We start from the raw sequence: 26,570 nt of genomic DNA, 5'->3' as shown, positions 1-26,570 counted from the left end.
GGAACATGATCCAGTTAGTTATATTTTAGGAGTATTTTTATTTTTTCACTTTTTGATGTGACAAAAATATATCTCAAATATAACTAACTGATATTCACCCGTTCAAATGAAATGAAAATGATCATAATTCATAAGTGCCACCTATCACATTAACAATTAAATAATTAAATTTGATTATGACTGACATGACAATGCCATGTAGACCGTCCCACCAATTTAGTAGTCTACATTATGCTTACTACCTTAATCATTAATCATTAAACAATTAAAGTTTATGGATGAAGAAAAAAAAAAAAAAAACAGAAACCAATATTCTAAGGGCTTGTTTGAGATTACGTTTGAGGGGCTTAAAAATGTTTTAAGCCTAAAAAGAGTTCGTTTAAAAAAAAAAAAAAAAAACTTGTTTGGTAAAAAAATTAAAAATGTTTTTAATGGTCCAAAAAGCCTAAAAATAGTCAAAAAAACATTTTTGACAAAAGCTTAAAAATAAAGCTTTTGCCCAAAAGCTCTTTTTGACTTAAAAACTCCATTTCTCAAACACAATCCTAAACAAACTCTAAAACAATTAAAATTTATGTAAGGAGATAGATAGTATAAAAGCTTTAATTCCCGCCAAACATTTTCCAAATCGAAATATGTACGCCACAGCCATTTGCAAACTTCTCAATTGGAAGAGAATGCAAGACATATCTAGAATTTTCTGGGTTACCAAAATTGTAGTAGTCTTTGGGAAGAGAGATGGGAAACAAAGCAGCATGATACAATAGTATCCATTCTATTCTACACCATGGAAAGAATGCTACAAAAAGTATTAGATTGATTGCCGCCAAAAGCCCAAAACAACTCCTCCGATGAGCTATCTCCAGGCTATACAAAGGCTAATTTGCTCAGAACCTAGTTTTCATGTCTCAGACTATCTTCCATGTCAAGTGCCGGTAGCCAGCCCAGTTGGCAGCAAGACGGATTCCAATGGCCAAGGCTGCACCCAGCAATGGCATAGGAAGCCTCCTATTTGCTGTTACTACTTTTGCTTCTTCCTTTCCTTCTGAAAGCTTTTTTGAATGGTGGGAAATAGCTAGCGCCAGATATGAAGCCATTACCAAAACCCTAATCCATGGTTCTCCAACTGCAGCAAGCACAGCTGCAACAGGCAATGCAGATGAAACATCATCTCTCTTTCTAACAAACCTTGAGAAACCATACAAGAGCAGCAGAAGGGTCCAGAAGAATGGCTCAGAGATGAAACCACTCACAGCTGCATAGCCAATTAGGCCAGCTGCTGTGAGGAGATGGGGTTGGCTGTTTACAGAGTTGGGAACAGTGGCTTCTGCAATGGCAAGAACAGCTGATGCCAGTAGGATAAGTGTGGTCAACTCTGGAACAGGCGCGTATGCCACTATGCCAGAATAAAATGCTCTAATGGCATAGATAGCAGTCTCAACAAATCTGATCAGAGAAGTTATGGGGTCGCCAATGAAGTGGAATACAAGAGCCAAGGCAAGTTTCAATAGGTATCCCACAAAAGAAACGATACCGAGTACAGCCTTTCGCCAGTTTGAGAGTTCCAACAACACTGCCCTCCATGCATAGACAAGGAAAGCCAGGGCTGCACAATAATCGACAGTAAGTACTGTTTTAGTAAGCAGCATATGCAATGTACTTAAAAAAAAAATGGAAAAAGATTTGAAGAATAATTTGAGCTAGTAAAAAGAAGTTAAGATGCCTCTCCCCCCACAAAAAGAAGTAAACTCCAAAAAAGCAGAAACCAAATAAAAGAACGCGAACAAAGTTCCCCATTAGCAACTGCTAGTTCACACATAAGTGGAACAAGTTACATCCCTTAATAGCAAACAAGAAGCACCGATATGCTTTTTCTTAGATTATCTGATCTATCAGCACATAATTTTTCTGTCATGCAAAGAAAATCAACTTGTAAAAAAAAAATCAGCTCCCATCTGAGTAAATAGAAAGGATGTAAATGCTGGCTTGGCACCCCTTTGACTACATTCACGAGGAAAACTATTTTCTGAAGAATAGTATGAAAGGTGCAACAGACAACTTATCCCAATTCGCTCATGAATGCATCTATGAGTTCACACCTAAAAAGAATTCAACAAGACAGTGACCTCATGTGTGCTAGTGCATTTAAAAGAATTCACACCAAATGATTCCACAAAGATAGGCAGGAAATAGAACCATCAAAATGGAAAATTTGGAGAAGGAGCTTACCTCACAAAAACATCTGTTCAAGTACATTTATTTTATCACTACAAAATGTATGCAGTTATGAGTTACAAACCTCCTCCCATACAATCTAGATTGAATTGGCAACGGGTCTCCCTGTTATTCTCTTTATGCTCACGGGATGTTCTGTTACAGTATTGAAATTTTACTAGATACTCAAAGAATTCCATCTTCGAGATATTCACCATGAGAAGTGATGATATATTATTGGTAAAAAGGGGTATGAACATTCACATCCGGCTAAGCAAATTTACTCTCTATCTAAGCTAAAAAAAATCACTTCTTTCTACTTTTACTACCAACTTTTTCGAAGAATCTATATCCAAAACTCTATTTTAGTTATCAACTTTCACCATGCCATTTAAATATTCTTTCTTAAGAATTTCTTTATTCTTTAATGAATTGAAATGAGAGAGAATGTTAGAGATTAAAAAATCAGTTGTTTTCACCTATATCCGTAATGAGAGAGAATGCTACACGGTGCTCACGGTTAGCCGCTCACCAGATGTTGCTGAGCCGGAAGCAGCTCCTTTTACTCCCATTTTAGCATCATGGCTAGCTAGCCGATGAGAATGCTCTAATGAGAAGACACCTTCATATAGTACAAAACTAATTTGTTACTACAAGATACGCCTTAGTGTAGATTTTTGGCTAGGATTTTGATGCCCAAATTAGTCTTTGGACCATTATCATACACTGAAAGCGGAAAGCCACACTGCGCGAATTGAATGTTTTGAAGTCCCGGAAATCTATCCGACAACGCTGGACATTTTTCCTTCTTTCTCTCTCATTCATTTCTCGTAAGTTGAAAGCCCAATTTTCCGTTTGGCAGCTAAGAAAGATAGTGAAAATATTAAAACGAAAATGAAAATCGAGCTGTATTTTCCTGAACTTTATAAACAATGGAAAAGAAAACTCAAAGCAAGCTCGATACATGGATCAGACCCAGTTACGTAGAACTAGTCCTGGACCCAATTGAAGATACCTTCTTCTCTTTCCCCACTTTTTTTTTTTTTTTTATGAATTTTTCCCCATAGTTTCTCACCAACTAAACAGAAAGAAAGAAAGTGAAAGAGCAAGAATTTACCGACAAACCAAGGCCATCTCACTGGTGCGGCAGGAGCTTCTTTGGTCAAATACCTGAACCGCTCGGGCATAGTACTCTCTCCTCGAGCCTTTCTCTCAGCTTCATCATCATCAACACCGGCATTCCCCGCACTCGCACAAACCGTCAACTTTCTCTCAAACACAAAACCCTGAATTTTCCCGGAAAACCCAGGAAAATTTTGACCTGGTTTGAGATTAAAAGACTGGGTTTTGGTTGGTGAAGAGCGAAATGGAATGGTTTGGGTATGGGTTCCGAGTCTGAGATAAGAAAATGGAGTGATTTTGAGAGAAGGGTTTAGACATGAGAGAGTGGGAACAGCCATTGACATGGTTGCTTTGGGAAGAGGGAGGTTTCTGCCGTCATCAGTGAAATAGAGCAAAGTACCTAACTTGGGCTTTTGAGAATGTGGATCCTGACCCGTTCAATAGCCATGGGATCGGTCCGAGCAATACCCGTTTTTATTTATTTTGAGGAGTGCTAGAGAGTCAAATAAATCAACAAAGAAAAATTTTTAAATTGACATGGCAAACATTTTTAAATTAAAAAAATGCAATTCTCTCTCCCTTGTCTGCCACTCACAATTTGCCACGTCAGTTTAAAATTTTTTTTTGGTTTATTTGTTTGGCTCTTTAAACTTCTCTTCAAGAAATGTATAATTTGGGATAAAATCATCTGGAGAATATACAGTTAATGGCTATGATTTATTCTTAGAAATCCTAGAGCCACACCGGACCACCCCATTTTAGATGGGGGTGGCTCTCAAGCCACCCCAATGGCCGCCCAAGGGTGGCCGGACCACCCCATAGCCCTTGGGGGTGGTCCGACCACCCCCTAAACTCAAACTAAAAAGGAAAAAAAAAAAAAATTCGTTTGGCTGACCAAACAATTTTTTTTTTTTTTTTTTTTAAGATCTGGACCACCCCTAAGGGTTATGGGGTGGCTGAAGCCACCCCAGATCGGTCTGCCACCCCCAACCCAATGGGGTGGTCTGGCCAGCCACCCCTTAATTTTTTATAATTTTTTTTTTAAAAAAATATATATAATATTTTATTATTTTTTTTATTAATGGAATAGATGTCCTATTTATGGCCTCAAAATTTATTTAAAGAGATTCTGACCATTAACTAGATATTCTTCAGTCCAAATTAATAAGGTCTTCATGTGGGTAGCTAAAAAGGGTCTCAGGTCGGCTATCCGCCCTCGTATGAGTAATGTTACAAGTTTTTTTTTTTTTTTTTTCATTTTAAAAATGAGATGACTCTTAAAATTATTGTATATACCTCAAATAAAAAGAACAATATAAAATTTTGTATTATTTAGTGCGATAATGATTCATTACACAAGAAGTAATAGAAGAACCAAGATGCAAGACTCAAATCAACAAATACTTTAAACATAACAAATACCAAATATGAATTAAAAAAGTTGTTATTGAACTTCTCTCTTTGTCAAAGGAATTGTTTTTCCATTGATCTTCGAAAACGTTTTGAGGTGTTGTCATCTTTTCATCCATTTTGCATTTTAGGCTTTTTTTTTTCTTCTTCTTCTTTTGTTTTTTTGTTTTTTGTATTTTTTTTTAATAAAAAAAAAATCTTTTTTATGCGCTTTTTAAAGTTGTTTTTAATCCAAATTTTGTACTAAATACATTTGTAATTTGCAATACGAAAATTCAAATTGAATTCTAAACGTTAGGCAATAGAAGTATTTATATAACTGAATTCAATTAAAAAAAAAAAAAACATATATGTGGGTGGATAGAGACAATCATACTTGGTAATTGAGGTATTTCTCTATTCATATTTGAGTGGCACTTGTGAATTGTGATTGTCCTCATAAGTTTTGGCTGACACATTCAGAGGAGATTCATGGTGTTTTGGTACTTTTTCGTTTACTTTAGATTTGGAATAGAAGATCGACTTGTACGTATTGGTTTTTTTTGGTTTGGCTGACTCTAGCACCTTATAGAAGGGTGTGTTTCGGTCCTTTGGTTTAAGAATCAAACAGAATCGCACTGTGAGAGAAGGTGGGTTGCAGTGCAATAGACAGAGAGAAGCGCATGTGTGTTTTCTTAGGAGACAAAATAAGAAAGAAAACAAGAGAGCTGCCACAGTTTTTCTTCTTGGTTTTGGGGGAGCTAAAACAAGAGAAGAAAAAAATAATCTAACAAAAGATAAGTTTGTTAGTTAGGTGTTTTTTTTTTTAAAAAAAATCTCTTTTGGGAATAATCTCTATTGTGTGATAGTGAGATTTGAGTATATTAGGACTTTAGGTTTTGAATAATTTTCTCTCTACTATTTTGTACTTCATCTTTAATAGTGAATTTTTTTGTGATCGTCTCCGCCAATGGACACGTCTCACATCGAGTGAACTACTTAATCTTAGTGTTATTTGTGTATGATTGTCTTGCCTTATTTACCATAATTGTGATCTTTTTACACACACCAAAAAAATAAATAAATGGCATAGGAAAAAAAAAATTAAGGAAAGTTATTGTATGGCGTATTTGGATAAGGAAGGAAAAAGTAATTTAGTTCTTAAATTTAGAAAAAAAAAAAAAAAATCATTAGGTGGTTGTTGATAGTGCTCTAAGGAACAAGTTGGGATGGAGCGAAAACCTAAGAATAAAATTTGAATTTTGTCTTTAAAAGGAGAAAGAGAAAATCTAAAAACTCAATCTTATACAACTTCTTCTGTATAATTAGGTTGATGTAGAGTGTTCATAAACTATTGAATTTATGGACATTTTTTAATAAACTTTGATTTAATAATTTATGAGCACTTTATATCAGCTCATCTATACAAAAATTATATAAGAACTGAGTTTGAAACCCTACATTTAACTTTGAAGCATGACAAAAGATTTAGAATTCTTTTCATTTTAAGTGATTAAAGATAATTTATTTTATAATTTAGATTAGATTTTATAAATTTAATAGCATATTTGCTATCAGAAGATGAATATATCACCACATTATATATATATATATATATATATATAATAAAACAAAATTTCTAACTGTAAAAAAATCCTTACATTTCACTTGAAATGAAATGGAAAGAATTATTGTGAGAGTGTAAAAAGCTTGTAAGTGGATAGACAATACTCTATAGAAACAGAAGTATGAAATATATATATATATAATGTGGTAGTAAGAAAATGACACCTTCCACCCAATTGTGGTCCAAGAAAAAGACACCTCAGCCAATTAATTTGTGGTCCAATACTAAAATTATATTTGGCATTTAATAGTAAGCTATTTTTCACTCTGAAATTTTTTATATATTTGAAATTTAAATTTAATCTCACTTAAAAAAAAAAAAATTAAGCTTGCATGTAAATTACTAAACTTGTCCCTAGGGTTTGTGGTTTGTATCAAATCGGTTCTTAGGTTTTAATGAAAGTAATTACATAATTTCATAGGTTTTAATTAGGGCAAAATTAGAATAGAGAGCATCAAAATCCCACGTGGGACGCACGTTGGATGGTTTCCGTCCAATTAGACAGAAATTAGTAACGAAGGGTTTGAATTAAAATTTTTTGAAACATTAGGGAGTACATTATCAATTTTTAAACATTGAGATTTGAATTGAAAAGCTCTTGAAACTTCAAGGGGTAAAGTGAATTTTTCCCTTTTTATTATTAACATTTTTTTTTTTATCAATACTAATTAAAATGTGTAATCTTTATATATATATATATATATATATATATATAATAAATAAAAAACCCTCCCACGCATAAGCCGTAGGCGGTGGGTCACTCAATTCACAAATTTTTTTAAAAAATAAAAATAAAAATTAAGGGCATTGGTATATTTTTAGAAATTTTATTGAGTTATAATAGACATTTTACGTTACGTTCTACATTAGCCATTTAAATAACGAAAAATTAATTCTAGAAAGTAACTGAAAGGGGCTAATAAAATAGCTTCATAACTTTTTAAAATTTAAGAGAAAATTTATAAATACGATGACAGTTCGAGAAGAATTGAAGTGCAAGCTCTCTCTAGAGAGCGTCGCACAGGTCCTCAGCTTGGAGGAGGAACTCCCCCCTCTTCCCCCTCGTCACTGTTTGTGTGGTTTTACCGTTTGTTTCGTTTTTCCTTAGGGCTTTTTTCTCTTGGTGCCCTATAGCACAGTGACAGTCGTGACTCTGCCTTGCTATCTTCACCATGCTGCCGATCTCCACTGCATCTCTCCATTGCTTTTTTTTTTTTTTCGCACTGCCGGTAACCTCGTCCACTCCTTGCTCCGATGTTTGCAACTATGTTTTGGTTTTTTTGTTGTTTATTTTTTTCCCCGTATTTTCTTGCTTGTTTTGTTGTCCTGGCATTTTGGGCTTAGAACGTGAATAATTTTCTGGACTTTCAGGTCAAGAAGGACTAGTTTTGGCATGGCGCTTTTGCTCATGTTTGGAGAATGGCCACCTATGTCCCGGATTGAGTCTGCACCGGGCATATTTGTTCTATAAGCTGAAGATTGAGCATGGGTTAGTGGATGTAGACATCATAGGATTTCAATGTAAGATTTGTATGTTTTTTACCTTTATGACTTGTAATCATTTACCTTCGACTATGAATTTCAGAGCTTTATGCCTTGTGATTGTAACAGCTTTTATGCTCTTGATTATTCATGAATGAAATCAGAATGATTTTTTCTTAAAAAAAAAAGAATGAAGTGCAATTTTTCCACTTTATTTTAGGGTCGGTTTAGGTTTGTGATTTAAAAAAAAAAAAAAAAAAAGTGCTATTTAAAAATAGTGATTTTAAAATATGTTGTTTGAAAATGTGACTTAAAAAAATGCAATTAAGCATTTGACAAAATCGTAATTTGGGTTTTAAAATCACAATTTAGCCTTTAAAATTATGCGTTTTAAAAAATGCACATTCTTACCTACGATTTGAAGACATAATTTTTTTTTTCATTTTCAAATCGCACTTTTTTAAAAATGCAATTCCAAATAGTCTATTTTCTGCGATTTGGTTTAAAATCACACTTTTTGTCTATAAAATCGCAATATCAAACACATCCTTAGGAAGATGATGGTTATTATTATTGATTTAGGAGTCACGCACCACATTGAAGGCCTTGTTTGGAAAAGGCCTTTCAATGTCTAAATTGTTTTTAACTTCTCAACATTCTTATTTTTTATATAATTTTTTATTTCTATTTGAATAAAAAACTAAATATAAAACAAAACTTTTTTAATTTTTCAAACAAAAAATTCAAAACTTTTATTTACTTTATATTACATCAATTAGGGGTGAAAATGCGGACGGATAATAACCATCCGCATCCGCTATCCACACTTATCCACATATGCGGACGCGGATGCGAGTGGCAAAAACTAATATCCGTAAATGCGGATGCGGATAGCGGTTTTAGGGTATACGGATATTATCTGCATCTACATTTCTTTATATATTTAATATTTTTTAATTTATGTTTCTTATATTTGTTGGATTATGTTGTGGGATTCCACTTTAGAAAACTATTTTGATTTGTTCTGATTTAATTATCTTATATGTTATTCATTTATTATTATTATTATATTTTTTTTAAAAAAAAATTTATCGTCACCAACTATAGATTTATTGGAAGCTAAATATTAAATAATATATGTGATAAAAATTTATTGGTAAAATGATTAGCAAATGTGATATGAATAATTGTCTTCAAGTATAAATAATGTTTTTTTTTTTTTTTTTTTTACTAAAAGCAATAATTGGTAAATTACAACTTCAAGATTTAGAAACACTAATTACCTCAAATGCGGATAGCAGATAATATTCGCATTAATCGCGTAAAAGCGAATAGTAATTACATAATGCGAATGCGAATATCAAAAACTATTAATTACATTTTATGAATGCAAATGAAAGTATTGATATTATAGAATAACTTCTATAGGGTCTTGGCACAAACCAATGCCTTTATGCCCTCAATAAGAAGACGACAAATCAGCGTTGAACACTATAACAAAAATATGGTTTTCCACCTAATCTTTTTTTTAAAATACCTAAAACAAAACATCTTCTAGAATAACATTTTCATATTTTTTCCAAAACCACTCTACCCACCAACCTGCCTAGCCGTCGAAGACACCGCCGGAGACGACGCTGGCCGGTATAGAGAAAGCTGGAGGTGACGCCGTCCGGTACAAAAAAGGCCGGGTAAGAATGGTGCTCCTCCTCCCTCTCTCTGGCGCCCCTCTCTCCCACCGGCGGCAGTAGAGAAAAAATTTTCCCTCTGCTGCCAGTGTGTGTGTGAGAGAGAGAGAGGGAGATTAGGGAGAGGGAAAAAATTTCTCTGCAGCAAAGAAAAAATTTCTTGATGGTGATGTTGAAAGTTTACTCAAGCTGCTCTGCAAGACCAATTTTGTTTTTTTTTTTTGGTCAGATTTGGGTCTTTGCATGAACTTTTCACTTAAATTCCTAAAGAACTGGCAGCACTGTGAGAGAGAGAGAGAGGGAGATCAGGGAGAGGGAGCACCGGTAGCGGAGAAAATTTTTTTTCTCTATTGCCGTCGGAGAGAGGGAGGAGGAGCACCGTTCTTATATGGCGTTTTCTATATCGGACAACGTCATCTCCAGCTTTCTCTATACCGGCCGGCATCGTCTCCGACGGTGTCTCTGGCGGCTAGGTAGGTTGGTGGCTGAAGTGGTTTTAGAGAAAAATATGAAAAAGTTATTTTAGAAAATATTTTGTTTTAGATATTCTAGAAAAAAGATTAGGTGATACACTATATTTTTATTATAGTGTTCTACGCTGATGTGTTATGTCAAAATCTTATAAAAATTATTCTCTTGTTATTATCCGCATTTTCACACCTCATCGATCACTCTTGAAACAAAATTTTCAACCAAGTCTTTTGCCAAATAAGGCCACGTGTACCATATAACGTGCCACGTTGTCCAATTAGATTTTTAGATTTAACCCCTCCTGCACAGTCCCAACTTATTTTACTCTACTTTTCAACTTTATAGGTGGTGGCAGTCTGGCAGAGGCTTGTCTTATGTGGTTGACTCACACCTCTTTTGTATCAGCTCCACTTTATTATTCGCTACGAGGTAATACACAATGGATTGAACAACGGAAAAAGATAAAAAGGCTACAAATAAAAAGTAAGACGTGATTGAGTTGACGCCCTAAACAATTCCTTGAAAAGGAAGGGACCTTTAATTTCAAAAAGATTCTATTCATACTTATTAATTTGCATTTGGACAAGAGGGGATCCCGTCCTTGTTACTGTAAAGGTATAATTGTTCTTGTAAATTTTTTGAACAATTATGCCCCAATGCATTTACAATGACTAGATAATTGAAAATTAATAATTTAACTTTGTTCGTGATAAAATAATAAAAAATAATTTTCTTAATTGGACAGCCGAACCATTCTTAAGGCAATCGACTTGTCTCAACCACACATTTAAATTTTATTGATGATTTTAAAAATTACATTACATTTGTGAAGACATAATAACATTATTTTGACGACTCATTTAGAAGTGAATTCTCTTAAATTTAGGTGACTTAAACTGATAGGAAGAGTTAAATTTTATAATTTAATCAATACTTTAACGCTTTCCCTCACGAGTTCAAACTCTTTTTTAATAGGTGAGACGGCGACTTAACATGTGGACTATTTAATTTAAATGTGGTGAATTGATAGAGTTCGAGTTCGAATTTAAAATTTTTGACTTTAATACCATGTTGAATCATTACTTGTTCTAAAAATTTAAACCGATAAGAATACTTGAATTTAATAATTTAATTTATTCAGACCCTCTAATCAATTTATATTTATTATTATATTATACAAGATATTTGTCCCACCAATAATATATACAAAAAAGAAAAATAATAATTTTTTTTTTTTGTAAGAAAGAAAAATAATTTGAGTATCATCTGTTGCAAGCGCAATTGACAATGCTAAACCTTCCACGTGTCAGTCAATTCCCACCATCCAGAAAAGAATTTAAAGTCAACCAAACGGTAAGCTGACAGTTGTCCAGACTGTCAAGAGTCAATGTAACAGTCTATTATCTTACTGTTGAAGATAATTTTTCTGTTTCTTTTTTATTGTTGCTCTTAATTCTTCTTCAATCTGAGCTCTCAAATCCGATAGTTTCGGCAAAATGACGATCCTTTCTTTCCTCAGCAGAGCCTCAAGAGGTTTCCAAGGCTACCCTGCTTGCTCTAAGCTTCTGATCCTCTGCACTCTCAGGTTCCTCTTTCCCTCACTATGTTTTGCTCCTCATTCTGCACTGCTGGATCCGTACTATTTCCTGGTTTGTTTTGTATCCTGTTTGGTTCCTGATAAACTGCAGGGAAAGAGAAGAAATGGGTGATCTAAAAAGTTTGAAAAAACAGAGGCCTGTGTGTGTTGTATGTGTATTGGTATGGCTAGTTCTGGTTTTTTTTTTTTTTTTTCCTGAGGGTATGGCTAGTTCTGTTGTTTGTGTAAAATTGAAGCAAATCTTTAGGAAACCATAAACGAAGATATTGTAGAATTTGAAGGATTATAAATATTTTTCTTTTTCTATTAATTATAAGTCTTGTAAGGTAGAAATGTTCACTCTTCTGAGTCCAGTTCTCTAAGATTTGCACATTTTATCTGCTTTTATCCCGACAAAGGAAATTATTTTAACAGTAAAAGTCTCTTTTTGGTTTATGACAGGAAATTGATGTTCTAATTTTTTTGGTTTTTATATAAAGATTTTTATGTTTCATTGAGTCAACCCATCCACATTGATCTTATTGCATAATTTTTCTGTGGATGATTGCAGTAGTGGAGGTCTTGTGGCTTACTCAGAATCACATCCTGACACTGGCACTCCTGGTGTTGATCCTAATCAAAAGGAGCTCAAGAAAAAGAGAGTGTTGGTGCTTGGTACTGGATGGGCTGCTACTAGTTTCCTTAAGGACCTGGATGCTTCATTATATGATATTCAGGTTGTTTCACCCCGGAATTATTTTGCATTTACCCCTTTATTACCTAGTGTCACATGTGGAACCGTTGAAGCACGAAGCATTGTAGAGCCAATTCGAAATATTGTGAAGAAGGTAAGTGAGACAAGAGCTGACAAATTCATTTTCAGGATAGAGTTGATTCATATTACATTTAAACACACACACACACACACACACACACACACGTATATGCATATGTATGTGTCTTTTTAAAAAGAACACATTGATTGCTCTTGTGAAATTCTTTTGATATGGCTACTTATTTCTTTATTATTTCCTTGGAATGACAGAGAAGAGGGGAAGTTAGCTTTTGGGAGGCAGAATGTTTGAAGATTGATGCTGCAAACAAAAAAGTTTTATGTCGGTCAAAAATTGAAAACAACTTGGTGGGTAATAGAGAGTTCTCCCTGGAATATGACTACTTGGTCGTTGCTGTAGGAGCACAAGTAAATACTTTTAACACCCCTGGTGTCGAGGAGAATTGCCACTTTCTGAAGGTAAATTCGTTTCAAACAGGATGGAGATATGCAGCATTTAGTCTTTGGTTGCTTCTTAATGCTCCTAAGGCTCTTAGATGTTTGCATTTATATTGAACTTTAATAATGTAATCAATTAAACAAGAAATTATGACTTGTCATGCAGGAAGTAGAGGATTGTCAGAAGATCCGTAGGACTGTGATAGATTGCTTTGAAACAGCAATACTTCCTGATCTTACTGAAGAAGAGAGAAAGCGAAATCTTCATTTTGTAATTGTTGGAGGGGGTCCAACTGGTGTAGAATTTGCTGCTGAGTTACATGACTTTTTCGAAGAAGATTTATCCAATTTGTACTCTACAGTTAAAGATCTGGTGAAAATAACAGTGATCCAATCAGGAGATCATATCTTGAACACGTAAGGAAGGATGTAGCTTTTGCATTTTATCAATCTTCATACTTTCCCATATATTTCATTTATTTGAATTATTTTGCTTCTCTTGGTTGTATCTGTCGTAAGCAAGGAGTTGAGTCCTATACTGGCCACCATCATGGGGTTTCTTCTGTTAGTCATCCTTGTCTTTTCCAAGATGCATTTATCTGTGTACAGGAAAGTGAAAATCTATTAGAATGCAAAAAAATTCTGTGTTTGTTGGTGTCAGCTAGCTCAGTTTGTGAAATCTCTTTTCATCATACAAGGGACTTGGGATCAAAATAGTTAAAATATTGAAAAGTTTCTTATGGTACTTCTCTATGTAGCTGTTTTGTTAAATTATCCTTCATTACTTGCAGTAATTCTTATATGATAGAATCTCAATCACCTCAGTGACCTTACCTCAAATCAACATGGCTCTATCCTAACTGTGGCCATTCTGTAGTTTCTTGTTTTCAGCTCTGTAACCTTTTCTGGACTGTGAGTACACATGCAAGATCAAAGCTCGAAAACTAAGAAAATTTCATATTCTCTCTCTATGTAGATATGATGAAAGAATCAGTTCATTTGCTGAGCAGAAATTTAAAAGAGATGGCATTGACGTTCAAACAGGATGCCGTGTTGTCAGTGTTTCTGATAAGGAGGTTACAATGAAGCTGAAGGCAAAGGGAGAGGTTTGCTCCATACCCCATGGATTGGTTGTATGGTCTACTGGAGTTGGGACTCGTCCAGTTGTAAAAGACTTTATGGAGCAAATTGGGCAGGTTTGTTAAAATAAATAAAAACAAATATACTTTATGCACTTATGATAACTGAGTTTTTGAAATTTCTAGATAGCTGATTGGTATTGTTGAAGCCAAATTTTAGTTTGGATTTTCATTATGTATGGAGCAAATACAATACTTACTTGTCCTCTAACTTTCAAGTCAATCACATTTATCACCACGATTGATTTGTATACTCAATAACTTATGTTGGAACTAGTGACTCATATTCAAACATTAGTGATTGGCCAAGTAGACGGGAGCGGAGTGAACAGTGAACACGTAGGCACATTGCCGAACCTCGTTAAATTTGTGTCTTGACTCTCTCTTAATCTCTTTCTTTTCGATTTTATATTGTTCATCATTGTTGTACACCGTAATAACAACTTACAATTGGCTCTGCTCTATATGCAGGGAAATAGGCGTGTTCTAGCAACCGATGAATGGCTCCGAGTAAAGGGATATAAAGATGCCTATGCCATTGGTGATTGTGCTACAATAGATCAACGTAAAATCATGGTATGTGAAGTCTTTAACTGTTTGATTATACTTTTAGATGCAGTTAGTTCATTGGTTCATTTATCACGCAATCTATTGTATTATTGCAGCTTATTCTTTTAGTCAGAGATTTTAGGTTTTTGGAATAGGATCCTAGAAACTATTTCATAGTCAAGATTCTGTTTTGTTGCATCTAATGATATGCATCGTGACACATCATTTACAATTTTGAATGACGTGGAAACGCATACGCTATTAAATCTGCGAAATATAAAATGAACTATCAAATGGTTCCTTTCAATTTCACTTGAAATGGAGAGACCCTTGTGCCAGTAATTTGTTTAAGTTGTTGGTTGCTTGGTTAAGTTGTTTAGTGTAAATTAACATGCATGGTTTCTTAATTGCTGTATTTGGAGGAAGATTTCTTGACCATATCTAAACTGATATTTGTAATTTACAGTAATGCTACATTTTTTATATCTGTCTTTAGGAAGATATCTCAAGCATATTTAAAGCTGCAGACAAAGACAACTCTGGTACCTTAACTGTTACAGAATTCAAAGAAGTGATAGATGACATTATCATAAGGTATCCTCAAGTGGATCTCTATCTACAAAGCAATCATCTGAGGGGCGTGACAGATCTGCTGAAAGATCCAGATGGGCATGACAGAGAGGAAGTGGATATCGAACAGTTTAAGCTAGCTTTTTCTCATGTAGATTCACAGATGAAGAGTCTGCCAGCAACTGCACAGGTGTATATATGTCTTTCCTCTACTGGTTGGGACATGCATATTTCATGTAGATTTATGACATTTTGCTATATATCCAAATAATGGGACTCAAATGTATTTCTTCTTTGGTTACTTAGGTTGCTGCTCAACAGGGTGCGTATCTCTCGAAGTGCTTTAACCGCCAGCAGCAGTGCCAAGATCATCCAGAAGGTCCTCGACGTTTTAGAGGTTCTGGGCGTCATCAATTTCGTCCATTTAGGTATGCCATCTACTTTGAAGTGCTCATCTCTTTTAGGTTATTATTTTGTATGATTTTTTATGCAAAAATTTCTTCTCTCAAGGTTTTTCAGTTACTGTAGTGGCTTCTATAACTTTAGAAACATTAAGGAACAAAGAATAACAGGAACACACCCACAAAACTAAATTGCTAATTTTTTTTGGATCACATATAATTTCACCTTCACAGAAACATCAGCATCCTAAATGGCCAATGACAACTATAGTAACAAGCTATTTTTAAAAGTTTAATCGACACTTATTGAGTTCTGTAATAACAAAATAAAGCCTTTTAATTTCCAGACATCCACTTATTCATATCTGAGCATAAGGAAAAGCAGCAGCGTTTGTCTTTTCTCTGCTACCTCCACCCACAAAAGAATTCCCTTGCCAGAACACATTAGTGTGAAGGATGCAAGGGTCGCCTCAATGGTTATTTAACACTGAGGATAGCTGCAAATTTGCACATACAAAGAGAACAAAATTAGCTTTGTGTGTACTTGACTTTGTGAATATTTTCTACCCAATTACCAGCTTGCTCTCTTCTTTCATCTCATAAATGAGTAATGTTCAACATCATCTCTTATAGAGTATCTAAATGTTCTTATTCTGATCTGTGTAAGAAAAGATCACCCATGAAGCAAATGCCCCTGTTGACAAATTGTAGTGAACAAAATATACCTAACTATTGACAATATGTACTATAACGCCCCCGGTCCCGTTAAGACTAGGTTTGTCAACTTGTTTTCATAAAGACGCAAAACATTATAAGGTTTACCAGAGCAATTAACTAAATGCATGATAAAAATAACATCAAATTTAAAACTTCATTAAATGTGGAAACGCTTAATTAATGCTTTGCATCTCTATGAGAACAAGTTCACAAAACTAACCTTTAACGGGCTGGGAGGGTTACATGTTTGAAAGTTTTTGAGGAAACTTAACAAAGGATCCCTGAACTATCAAATGTTTTGAGAAGACCCCCCAAATTTAAAAAACTCTCAATTTCGCCATTCGAACTTTTAATTTGATGCAATTTAATCCATTCCATTAATTTTTGTCGTTAAACCCTAATGAAAACCTCAAAAAAGACCAAATTACCCTTCGATGATATTTTTTTTTAAATTGAAAAAAAAAAAAGAATAAAAAAAGGGTCACATGGTGACCCAACGGTAGGTCACCCTGTGAATTTTTTTTTTTTTTTAATAATAATATATATTTTTTAATTTTAAATTTAAAATTAAGGGTAAATTTGTAATTAAAAAAATCAGGGGTATAATGGTTATTTTATCACTTTTAACGTTTAAAAACTAACGGAGGGGAGTACATTGTATCAAATTGAAAGTTTAGGAGATGAAATTGAGAGTTTTTAAAATTTGAGGGGGTCTTCTCAAAATGCCTAGTAGTTTAGGGGTCTAAAGTGAAGTTTCCTCAAAGTTTTTTGTTTTGTTGCCTTCTGCTTTTTGTTTGGCCTTCCTAACCCATGAGGTGCCGGCAACTTGTGACTTCAAAGGTACAAGCATTTCGGGCAATTTGCTCCTTTAGGAGGAGACCAGGCAGCTGCAGAGCTACCTGGAGACTGGGTTTCAGTGGGTCACAGCACTCAATGGCTCTGGTATTCTGTATATGCAAGGTAATCATCATCATCTTCAGCTTCTGGTTTTCTCCATGTTGTGAAGATATATATAGTAATTTTGTTGTATATAATTTTGTATCTGATTTCCTACAACTCTTTCCTATATTTAGCAAGCAAGTGAGCTGGCGTACAAGGATGCTAGTTGTATCTGATTGGACAAGAAGATTCATTTTCGGTAGAGATTCAAGCCGAATTTGAAGCAACTTTTGGGAGGCCTGTAAATCATCTTGAGTTGTTGTTTCTTTCTTTCAAATGCAGTAACTATATGATTCTCTGTAATAATTTAATGCCAGCACCCTCATTATATTATGCTACCTGGAAATATACCCTCATAAATTACTCACTCCAATGTCACAGGTGTGTACATTGCTGTCACACTATATTTTCCAGGAGGTATCATATTCATGAAAGGAAAATATTTTTTTTACCCACTAAAAAAAAAAATACATTAATTACATTCTATGGAAAAACTTGATCTGACGGCTCACAAGTACTCTAATGAGTTGCCATATCAGGGTCACAAAAAAGGACAGTGATTTTAGGCCATTGATCAGACGGCTCTCAAGCAATCCATCACTGAATGGTAAAGAAATAACAGCACGTGTCCAAAATTAAGACAAAGAGAACAAAACCCTAAGAATAATATAATATTGTTGCTTGACGGTTACTCTTCAGGGCTGGCCTCCTACTATAAAGCGCACGCCACTCTCTCCAATACCCTTTGACAGAAAAAAAAACATACAACAGTTGCTCTTCCATTGCTGTGACTCGGAGAAGAAAAGTAGGCCTCTTTCTTCTTTCTTGTTAGAGAAGAAAGGAGAAGAGAAAACTAGGGTTTCACAATGAGTGCATACTCTTTCTTTCAGAGAGCCTCCAAGGCTTATAACGATCACCCCACCCTGTCCAAGCTTCTTATTGTCTGCACTGTCAGGTCTTCAAATTTTAATATTCTTTTTATTACATTTTTTATTTATTTATATTAAAATTTTAGTATTATTATTATTATTATTTTCATATTTTTCTGATCAGAATGGCCTATATATTTTAAGGGTCTTATGTTTATGACAGCCTTTGTTGTTGTTTTTGTTATAATTGTTGTTAGTGTTGTTGTTGATGATAATGCATTGCTAAAGGAAGCAACTTTTGTTGTTTTTTTTTGGTTGTTTTTTTGTTTTCGTTTGTTGATTATGAATTTTGTTACGTTTGTGTTTTATTATAGAGTGAAAGAGTGAGGGTTCGTTTGGAATCGTGATTTCAATAAGTGCGATTTTAAAATTGCGTTTTTGAAATCATTACTTTTTAAAATTGGAAAGACGTTTGGTAAAATATGTTAAAAAGTACATAATTTTGGTTTAAATTTGCACTTTTTTCAAATAAGCACTCCCTAGCATGCTTATAGAAATCGAGGATTTTAGATTAAGTGCTTTTAAAATCACAATGTCAAACACCTTACGTTTTATAATATTTTGATGAATTTGTTACGAGGATTTGCCCCGTTTATATGGGAAAAAACAAAAAAACAAAAAAATGAACAAAAGAAAAAAGTTGGTGTTGTTTGTTTCCATTGTATTTATTGTTTTTTCCTGTGGGCATCGTTTTCTTTATGTTATTTGGATGTTCTTTTAAGTCTAAAAATTCACACGAAGTATTTTTCTCAATGTAGCGGATATGCTGGTTTAATTGTTTGTTTATCATCATATTATATATTATTGAATTCTTCATACCCTAAAGTTAGATCTTCATATATATATTTGTTGCAGTGGTGGGGGTCTAGTGGCATTTTCTGATGCCAGACCATTTAAATCGTCTATCTACTCGAATCAAGTTCAAGGTGAATGCAATAAAAAGAAGGTGGTGGTGCTAGGAACTGGTTGGGCTGGCACCAGTTTTTTGAAGAATTTGGACAACTCCTCATATGATGTTCATGTGGTGTCTCCTCGTAATTATTTTGCCTTCACTCCTTTGTTGCCTAGTGTCACATGTGGAACAGTGGAAGCTCGCAGCATTGTTGAACCCATTCGCACAATCACTAAGAAGGTAATCTTAAATCAATGAGATCTGGATCACCATACCATCTGCATCCCGCGACATTAGGGCGTGTAATTTTTGACACGACCTGCAAACCCAACATAAACTTAGAAGGTTAGGGTTGAAGGATCGCACTCGTTTAAGTAAATTAATCCGGTTATGATTGATCTAAATAGACTTGTGCTCATGCCTCGACACGATCCGAGCTTGATACCCGAACACAAATTGTCACTCTAGTTAAACTATTACATGTTAGATAGGCATGTTCAAAATAGAGAAAAACTTCATTGGGTGTTCTGAGAATGTGATGCCTTGTATCTAGAATGCCTATTTTGGAAGAAGGATGTTATTAATTTTCTGGTCTTTTTGCATCATCATGCCTATGCGCGTAGTACTGTTATTATAGTTATTCACATGCGCTAAGAATATATCAATTTTGCGTCTGTTTGGGATTGCGGTTTCAATTTTCATTAAATGTAATTTTAAAAATTGCTTTTTTTTTTTTTTTTTAAATCATTACTTTTAAAAATTGCAAAGGCGTTTGGTAAAATATGTTAAAAAATACTCTTTTTTTTTTTTTTTTGTATCAAACATTTGTTATGCGAAATTATGCATTTTCAAATAAGCATCCCCCATGCTGCTTAAAGAAATTGCAGGCTTTTTCCTATTTTAAATTAAGTAGTGTTAAACGCTTTATGTTTTGCAATATCTTTTAAAAATACAAATTATTCTAGTGAAATCGATTTCCAAACGCACCCTTAATAGACTAAGTTTGAGGAAGGAAAAAATTTTCCGAGCAAACTTTTTCATTTTCGTTGGTTACTAGAGCTGTTTAGATTCACCATTCTTTTATCTCACTTGGCAGAAAGGCTACGATGTCCACTTCAAGGAAGCTAAATGCTACAAGATCGATCCAGAGAAGAAGAAAGTTTACTGCAAATCTAGCCAAGACACAGATTTGGGTGGGAAGGAAGAATTTGCTTTAGACTACGACTACCTGGTGATAGGCATGGGAGCCCGAGTGAACACATTCAACACCCCCGGGGTTGTGGAGCACGCCCACTTCTTGAAGGTATTTTTTCTTCAGATGATGCCATAGATTTGAAAGTGTTTGATGCCTTTTTTCTTAGTATTAAGGAAATATTGCTCTTCATGTAGGAAGTAGAAGATGCTCAGAGAATCCGTCAGACAGTGATCGACAATTTTGAAAGGGCGAGCCTTCCTGGTGTAAGTGAAGAAGAGAGGAAGAGGATTCTGCATTTTGTAGTTGTTGGTGGTGGTCCGACCGGCGTGGAGTTTGCTGCAGAGCTTCATGACTTTGTCCATGAGGATTTAGGCAAGTTATACCCTCAGATTAAAGATGATGTGAAAATCACACTCATGGAAGCAGGAGATCATATTTTGAACATGTTTGACAAGAGAATCACTGCTTTTGCCGAAGAGAAGTTCCAAAGAGATGGCATTCATGTGAGAACAGGATCAATGGTTGTAAAAGTATCTGATAAGGAAATCTATACTAAAGAAAGAGCAACCGGAAATGTCGTAGACATACCTTATGGAATGGTTGTCTGGTCAACTGGTATTGGGACTCGCCCTGAGGTGGTGGATTTCATGAAGCAGATTGGACAGGTTTGTTGCTCTCATAAAATACTCTGATTCCAACCATAACTGTTGTTAACTTTGGGAGAGTCTCTAACAATCAAATCTTTTGAATTTCTGGTCCTTTTGAGTACAGAATAATAGGCGTGTTTTAGCTACTGATGAATGGCTGAGGGTGGAAGGATGCGATGGTGTATATGCTCTAGGTGATTGTGCAACTATCAACCAACGCAGAGTCATGGTATTGTATCTATACCCTGACTTGTTTGCGTATTTTTCAGTGAAGAACACATGAAACTGTTTACAATAACTGCTGTTTACTGCCAACTTGTTATCAGGAAGATATTGGGGTAATATTCAGTAAGGCAGACAAGAACAAAACAGGTACTCTAAATCTATTGGACTTTCAAGAAGTTGTTGATGACATCCTGGAGAGGTACCCTCAAGTGAAGCTTTATTTGAAGAAGAATAAAATGAGAAACTTTAAAGCCTTACTGAAGAATTCTCAAGAGAATGCCCAGAACCAGCCTATTGTAATTGAAAACTTTAAATCAGCTCTTTCTGCAGTGGATTCTCAAATGAAAAATCTTCCTGCAACAGCTCAGGTACTTGATTTAATTTCCTTTGCATAACCTATTTGACACAGCTACACAGCTACTAATATCTTTTTTACCTTGTCTCTTTGGAATATTCTAGGTAGCTGCTCAACAAGGCGCCTACCTTGCAGACTGTTTCAATCGTATGGAGGACTGTGAAAAGTATCCTGAAGGTCCTCTCCGGTTTAGGGGATCTGGCCGCCATCGGTTTCATCCCTTCAGGTATAAGCTGAACTTCACCCCGCCTCCATTTTCTTTTTCTCCAACACAGAACGTATATGTGACATGATGCAATTACACAATGAAGTAGGCAGAATAATTTCCTTGCTATGTTTCTCAACTTGTTGATGGTTTTAATTTCAGGTATAGGCACCTTGGGCAATTTGCCCCACTGGGAGGAGAACAAACTGCATTTCAACTTCCAGGAGATTGGGTCTCTATTGGTCATAGCAGCCAGTGGCTCTGGTACTCGGTGTATGCCAGCAAGCTAGTCAGTTGGCGGACAAGGATGTTGGTTGTATCTGACTGGGGAAGGCGATTCATATTTGGAAGGGACTCGAGCCGAATCTGAGACTAGAAGGGAGCCATATGCAACAAAAGAAATTTGTTTCTAAAGCATACATTTTTATGATATAAAGGCATAGGAAAGCAGATTTTGTTCCATATCAAATTGAGTTCCAAGTTTCTTTATCTATATCAATTTTGGTCTTTTGAGTTTCACATAGTGGACTTGTTAGTTCAACCTGAATTACCTCTGTTTTGACATCCTAGCCAACATATATCTTTTATATGGGTCTTACTTGTCAGTTGTAACATTTCAAGTTTTTATATATTTATGACTATCAAAAGGTACTCGGGGTGCCCTAGCAATTTATCTAGTTCAGACTGATGGGTTGGTAGCAACCACTTTGTTCAACTCAGTTTAACAAATATTTGGACAATCAGACTTTCCCCGAAGAGAGATTTTCCAGTTCATATACCAAATTATGCCTCAATGTCATTCCCATCTTTAATTAATAAACAAGCAAGTGAGAAAAAAGTTTGAAGAGAAAAGAAGCAACAAAGAAGAAAAAGAAGCACTGAACAGAAGAGAAAAAAGAGAAACGAGAAGAGAAAGATGACAAACAGTCGTTCACTTTTGTTAATTCATCATAAGCTACTAATTCAATAGAAAATTAGGGTTAAGTAGATCAAGAGTTAAGCCCTAATTATACTTTGGCTAATGGCCTGCTAAAATAACGTAAATCCCAAAATAAAAATACTACAACCAGTCTCAAAAATAAACAATAAAACAAATAAAAAGCTCAATTATAATCCAGCCCTCAATCACCGAACCACAAGGTCCATGGCTCGTGTTTGATGTCCCATCACACAAGCCTCTAGGGTTTAGTTTAGTAGATTGTAAATAATGAACCAGTACCTCCATTTGCATTACAAAATTCCAATTCGGATAACAAATGAATAAACCAATACGACACTATCATTGTACAGTTTAGCAAGGCTCAAACCCAAAAAGTAATGATCTATTACTCCATTTCAGGTGCTAGAAAGGGCCATCAGACCAACAGCTGGGATAGCCACTCAGTGAAACCTTGTGAAAGCCTATAGTATTACCTGCTGCAGGCTTTTTTTTTTTTTTTTTTTTTTTTTTTTTTTTTTTTTATGGTGTATGGTATGATTTGATCCACAGAGCCTGCTCTATGATGACAATGACCACTGAGCCAGCACCAGTGGCCAATTACCTGCTAGTTAACCATATTCAATGAACATCCAGCTTCTAAACCTTGGAAATGATTTCATCCGCAACAGTTCATCCAAGGAAAAGTCTATGCAGAGGCAATGACTTAGTAATCAGGTCCTTCCATACTGCATATGCTCTGCCCTTGAACCTTGAATCAGTGGTGGCAGCTGATCCTCTTCAGATGGTATCTACCATTTAGAAGCATGCTAAGAAATTGCAATGGACTTCAAATTAGCAACCCAGGTTTGCACCACAAGTTCCACACAAGCTAGTCAGATGAACAACGCTGCGCATGTTCATCCCTAAGCATTTTTTGGGTACCTATCACAACAGGGAAATACTGAATCATTAATAAATTATCTATTGAACTTCGAATCACCTCAATTTTTAATTTCTGTTTAAACAAGTCAAACGCGAATGATAGATGCATGCTATATATCTATTGACATGCACTTTGTCATTAGGACAGTGCTAGTAAGAATGATTCAGTTGTCTTTGGCAGAAATGCATAAGCATTTAAAGTTTGGGATTCAGGTTGGGGAACAAATCCAAGAGAATGAAAAGGCACAAAGTGCAAGATTTCTTTACTTTGAAAATTAAGCGGCAAGATCACAGTTGTCAGTGAAGGAATTGCTGCCCCTGGCGGAATTACATACCATTGATACCAATATCAACTGCAACACCAAAGACCTGCACAACAGATCTAACCTTGAACTAATCAATGACCGCAGAGACCTTGGAGTCCTTTGAGTGCGCAACTACCTTCTTCTCCGTTTAAAATCATTTGGACCAGCAAGATCTGAAAGACAAGAATTCATTTCCTCCAAATATTTCATCGCCAACTCCAACTTCCCAAGCTTCTTTAAATTATTGATTAGTGATCGATAAACATAGATAGAAGGACGGATCTGCCTCAGCTTCATCTCCTTGAAGAGTCTTATAGATTCCTCAATGTTTCCTGATCGACCAAAGCTCTCAATCAATGCAGTATAAGTAAGCAAATCTGGTTTAACTCCATTCTCACCCATTTCCCTGAAATAAACTAAGCATAAATCTAGTCTACCTACTTTCCGCAAGTTGTTTAATAATGTATTGTAAGAAATGACATCTGGGACAATTCCAGCTCCTTTCATTGAGGCAAACTCATGGACCATTTCATCTGTGCGTCCTGCATGACCCAAAATATCCAAAATGGTATTATATGTAATTAAATCTGGCTTACATCTCAGACTCTTAATCAAATCATATATCAGAAGGGCCTTATCAACCTGCCCACATTCTGCAAACGCAAAGATGATTCTGTTTATAACCGTTGCACTTGGAGAGGTCAGTGCTGACACTTCTTTGACGAATATAAGTAGCTGTATACCATCACTTGTCTTCGCAAAAGCCTTCGCAACATAAAGATAAGAGGTTGAACTCAAGAATCCCTGAACTACCAATAATTCTTTGAAAACTTGAGACAAAACTTCAATGTCATGCCTTTCACTCGCTGCCCCTAATAAGAGATTATAGGCTTTAGGGCTATGAAAGATGTGTTTATCGCGTAAAGATTGAAGTAATCTAGCAGCAGCAGAAAGATTTCCAGCTTCACACAGCTTCTCAACAAAAGCAGTGCAAATTTCCCCATTGGGCTTTGGAGCATTTTCTATGGTGGTAAGAATTTGATTTAAGGTCTCATCTGTGACTTCCTCTTCATTAGGAGATGCCTGTGTTGCAAGTAACTGATAGTTGCCAATAAAATTACTTATAATGTCAAAAAATGGCCCGATCAAAGGGAAACCAACCGTGATGGATGTGATACAGTTCTGTATTAGAAGCATAGCAAATAATTATACATTAGGGAAATGAAACTCAGAAGAGATTAACTTTTACAAATTACATATGAAATTCATCATACAAAAGTCCAAATCCAGGTTTGGACAAATATTATATCATAGAATTGAATCATTTGATACAGTCTCTATCACTGATCACTAATTGAAGTCACAGAAATGAACTTACAAATATAATTTGCAAATGAGATGGTTCAATGACAAGATGAAAAATAGCCTAGCCTTGGGGTGTTAAAGCTCAAAATTGGTGCACTCGCATTGAAATAGAGCTTCAAACGAGCTCAAAAGTTTTTTGGTAGCGAATCACATACTTGGCATGATATATAGATTTGTAACACAAGCATTTCATTTACCTATCAATAAATAATAAATATGAAAAATAAATTATAGACTAAAACACTATTGCATCATGAATTTTATTTATAATATACATGCCATTTTTTTACAAGCTTAAAAGTTAAAACTATTCTTTCTTCTTTAGATTTTGGGCATTTTCTCACTGAATCAAGAACCTTTTTTTGGGGGGGAGTTACTTTTATACTTGAGATAACCTCTAATCCAAACCAACGAACCCAGTCTTACATTGATTAGTACTGCATTGTTATGTAAAGCCAACAATGTTTAAATCAGCTAAAAAAACAAAGAAAAAGAAAAAGAAAAACCCACATATACTTTGTTCGGATGAGTACTGCATTATTTCACTCTAATGATTCCACAAGAAAACATTGAGTTTTGCTTTTACAATGAAGCGAACAAATTCCAAAATGAAAATTTTGGCATTTTTACTTACATTGCACCGGGAAAGTCTGCTTCCTATGAAGGGAATCTGATTTCTAAACCCGGAAATTGCCAAAGAAGAGCAGGGTTTTGTCTTGTGGTATTGGAAAAGGTGCTTGAGGTGCCTTGAAACGTTTATCATGCTGGGGTCTGGGAAGGTTAAATACAGGAAGAGAGCCCTAGCGATTTACGGAAAACCACCACCACATGGGTTACTGGGAATTGGGATTTTCATGAAAATAAGGAGAATGAAAGAGGAAAATCATTTGAGGGCTGAGCGTTTGGCGGGGCTGTTTAACGGGGTTTTAGCTGGCTTGAGAAATTGGAATTCCTGGGAACCTTCTTCAGTCCTCCTACTACAAAAGGGCTTTCTTTTTTGGTTTTGTTTCCGGGAAAACTGTTTCCCGAAGAGCCATTTATCGGAATTTTCTTGTCTTTTTAGCCTAGTAAGCCCTTTCATGGTTAATAGCATAGACTTGTTTCGAATTAATATTCTACAAATTTAATATATTAATTATTAGATTGAGTAATACTATCTACTATCTTTTTATCCTCTTAAAATTCTCCTAAAGCTGATGTGACTTTTAAAATCACCATTAAATTTTAGATGAATCATACTTGAATTTTGATCCAATGATGATTTTGAAAACCACCTCAACTTTAGAAGAATTTTATGAGGATAAAAAGATGGTACCTATCATTACTCTATTCGATTTGTAAACTCATGTAAATCTTATATAAATTTAATGATAAATTTATCCATTTATAGTTAAAAAATAAATAAATTTAATCATTTCTCTATTATAATAGCATAATAAGATTTTGCTTCTCCAGCCACTTTGTTGCAATTAAATC

The 26,570-nt window shown here is 35.0% G+C and overlaps 4 protein-coding genes across 6 annotated transcripts; 2 read left to right on the top strand and 2 right to left on the bottom strand.

Annotated features, from left to right (window-relative positions):
• Window positions 1-667: 667 nt before the first annotated feature.
• EMB1923 (embryo defective 1923) lies at window positions 668-3,756 on the bottom strand. Its single transcript, XM_059594728.2, has 2 exons — window positions 3,332-3,756; window positions 668-1,606 (listed from the first exon to the last, which is right to left on the bottom strand). The coding sequence occupies exons 1-2, from the start codon at window positions 3,678-3,680 to the stop codon at window positions 909-911; spliced, it is 1,047 nt and encodes a 348-aa protein (XP_059450711.2). The 5' UTR covers window positions 3,681-3,756; the 3' UTR covers window positions 668-908.
• Window positions 3,757-11,420: 7,664 nt separating this feature from the next.
• Window positions 11,421-17,473, top strand: LOC132182984 (external alternative NAD(P)H-ubiquinone oxidoreductase B1, mitochondrial). Its single transcript, XM_059596371.2, has 10 exons — window positions 11,421-11,578; window positions 12,141-12,417; window positions 12,615-12,821; window positions 12,967-13,217; window positions 13,777-13,996; window positions 14,411-14,515; window positions 14,985-15,248; window positions 15,365-15,486; window positions 17,017-17,136; window positions 17,250-17,473. The coding sequence occupies exons 1-10, from the start codon at window positions 11,490-11,492 to the stop codon at window positions 17,335-17,337; spliced, it is 1,743 nt and encodes a 580-aa protein (XP_059452354.2). The 5' UTR covers window positions 11,421-11,489; the 3' UTR covers window positions 17,338-17,473.
• Window positions 17,474-17,981: 508 nt separating this feature from the next.
• Window positions 17,982-22,008, top strand: LOC132183007 (external alternative NAD(P)H-ubiquinone oxidoreductase B2, mitochondrial-like). Its single transcript, XM_059596392.2, has 8 exons — window positions 17,982-18,070; window positions 18,900-19,176; window positions 20,033-20,239; window positions 20,326-20,796; window positions 20,903-21,007; window positions 21,105-21,371; window positions 21,463-21,584; window positions 21,726-22,008. The coding sequence occupies exons 1-8, from the start codon at window positions 17,982-17,984 to the stop codon at window positions 21,931-21,933; spliced, it is 1,746 nt and encodes a 581-aa protein (XP_059452375.2). The 3' UTR covers window positions 21,934-22,008.
• Window positions 22,009-23,007: 999 nt separating this feature from the next.
• LOC132181368 (Tetratricopeptide repeat (TPR)-like superfamily protein) lies at window positions 23,008-26,134 on the bottom strand. Of its 3 annotated transcripts, none has more exons than XM_059594558.2 (3): window positions 25,729-26,134; window positions 23,692-24,911; window positions 23,008-23,424 (listed from the first exon to the last, which is right to left on the bottom strand). In XM_059594558.2, exons 1-2 carry the CDS (start codon window positions 25,855-25,857, stop codon window positions 23,862-23,864), a joined length of 1,179 nt encoding a protein of 392 aa, XP_059450541.2. In that variant the 5' UTR covers window positions 25,858-26,134; the 3' UTR covers window positions 23,008-23,424; window positions 23,692-23,861. The 3 variants fall into 3 exon arrangements, with proteins under 3 accessions (XP_059450541.2, XP_059450543.2, XP_059450544.2); XM_059594560.2 differs by having other exon boundaries at window positions 23,760-24,911; XM_059594561.2 differs by having other exon boundaries at window positions 23,692-24,827.
• Window positions 26,135-26,570: the final 436 nt, after the last annotated feature.

The sequence above is a fragment of the Corylus avellana genome, chromosome 5 (assembly GCF_965113065.1).
Source record: "Corylus avellana chromosome 5, dhCorAvel1.hap1.2, whole genome shotgun sequence".
NCBI lineage: Eukaryota > Viridiplantae > Streptophyta > Magnoliopsida > Fagales > Betulaceae > Corylus > Corylus avellana.
This window is presented reverse-complemented; position numbering and strand designations above follow the sequence as displayed.

Bases quoted from the DNA above. Each gene is read 5' to 3' on its own strand.
- LOC132182984 (XM_059596371.2), top strand. From the start codon at position 11,490: ATGACGATCCTTTCTTTCCTCAGCAGAGCCTCAAGAGGTTTCCAAGGC. The intron at 14,516-14,984 runs GTATGTGAAGTC...ATCTGTCTTTAG, and splicing joins TAGATCAACGTAAAATCATG to GAAGATATCTCAAGCATATT. The intron at 15,487-17,016 runs GTATGCCATCTA...GTGACTTCAAAG, and splicing joins CATCAATTTCGTCCATTTAG to GTACAAGCATTTCGGGCAAT.
- EMB1923 (XM_059594728.2), bottom strand. From the start codon at position 3,680: ATGTCAATGGCTGTTCCCACTCTCTCATGTCTAAACCCTTCTCTCAAA. The intron at 1,607-3,331 runs GTAAATTCTTGC...ATTATTGTGCAG, and splicing joins GAGATGGCCTTGGTTTGTCG to CCCTGGCTTTCCTTGTCTAT.
- LOC132183007 (XM_059596392.2), top strand. From the start codon at position 17,982: ATGAGTGCATACTCTTTCTTTCAGAGAGCCTCCAAGGCTTATAACGAT. The intron at 20,240-20,325 runs GTATTTTTTCTT...CTCTTCATGTAG, and splicing joins AGCACGCCCACTTCTTGAAG to GAAGTAGAAGATGCTCAGAG. The intron at 21,008-21,104 runs GTATTGTATCTA...ACTTGTTATCAG, and splicing joins TCAACCAACGCAGAGTCATG to GAAGATATTGGGGTAATATT.
- LOC132181368 (XM_059594558.2), bottom strand. From the start codon at position 25,857: ATGATAAACGTTTCAAGGCACCTCAAGCACCTTTTCCAATACCACAAG. The intron at 24,912-25,728 runs GTAAGTAAAAAT...CTTCTAATACAG, and splicing joins GCAGACTTTCCCGGTGCAAT to AACTGTATCACATCCATCAC.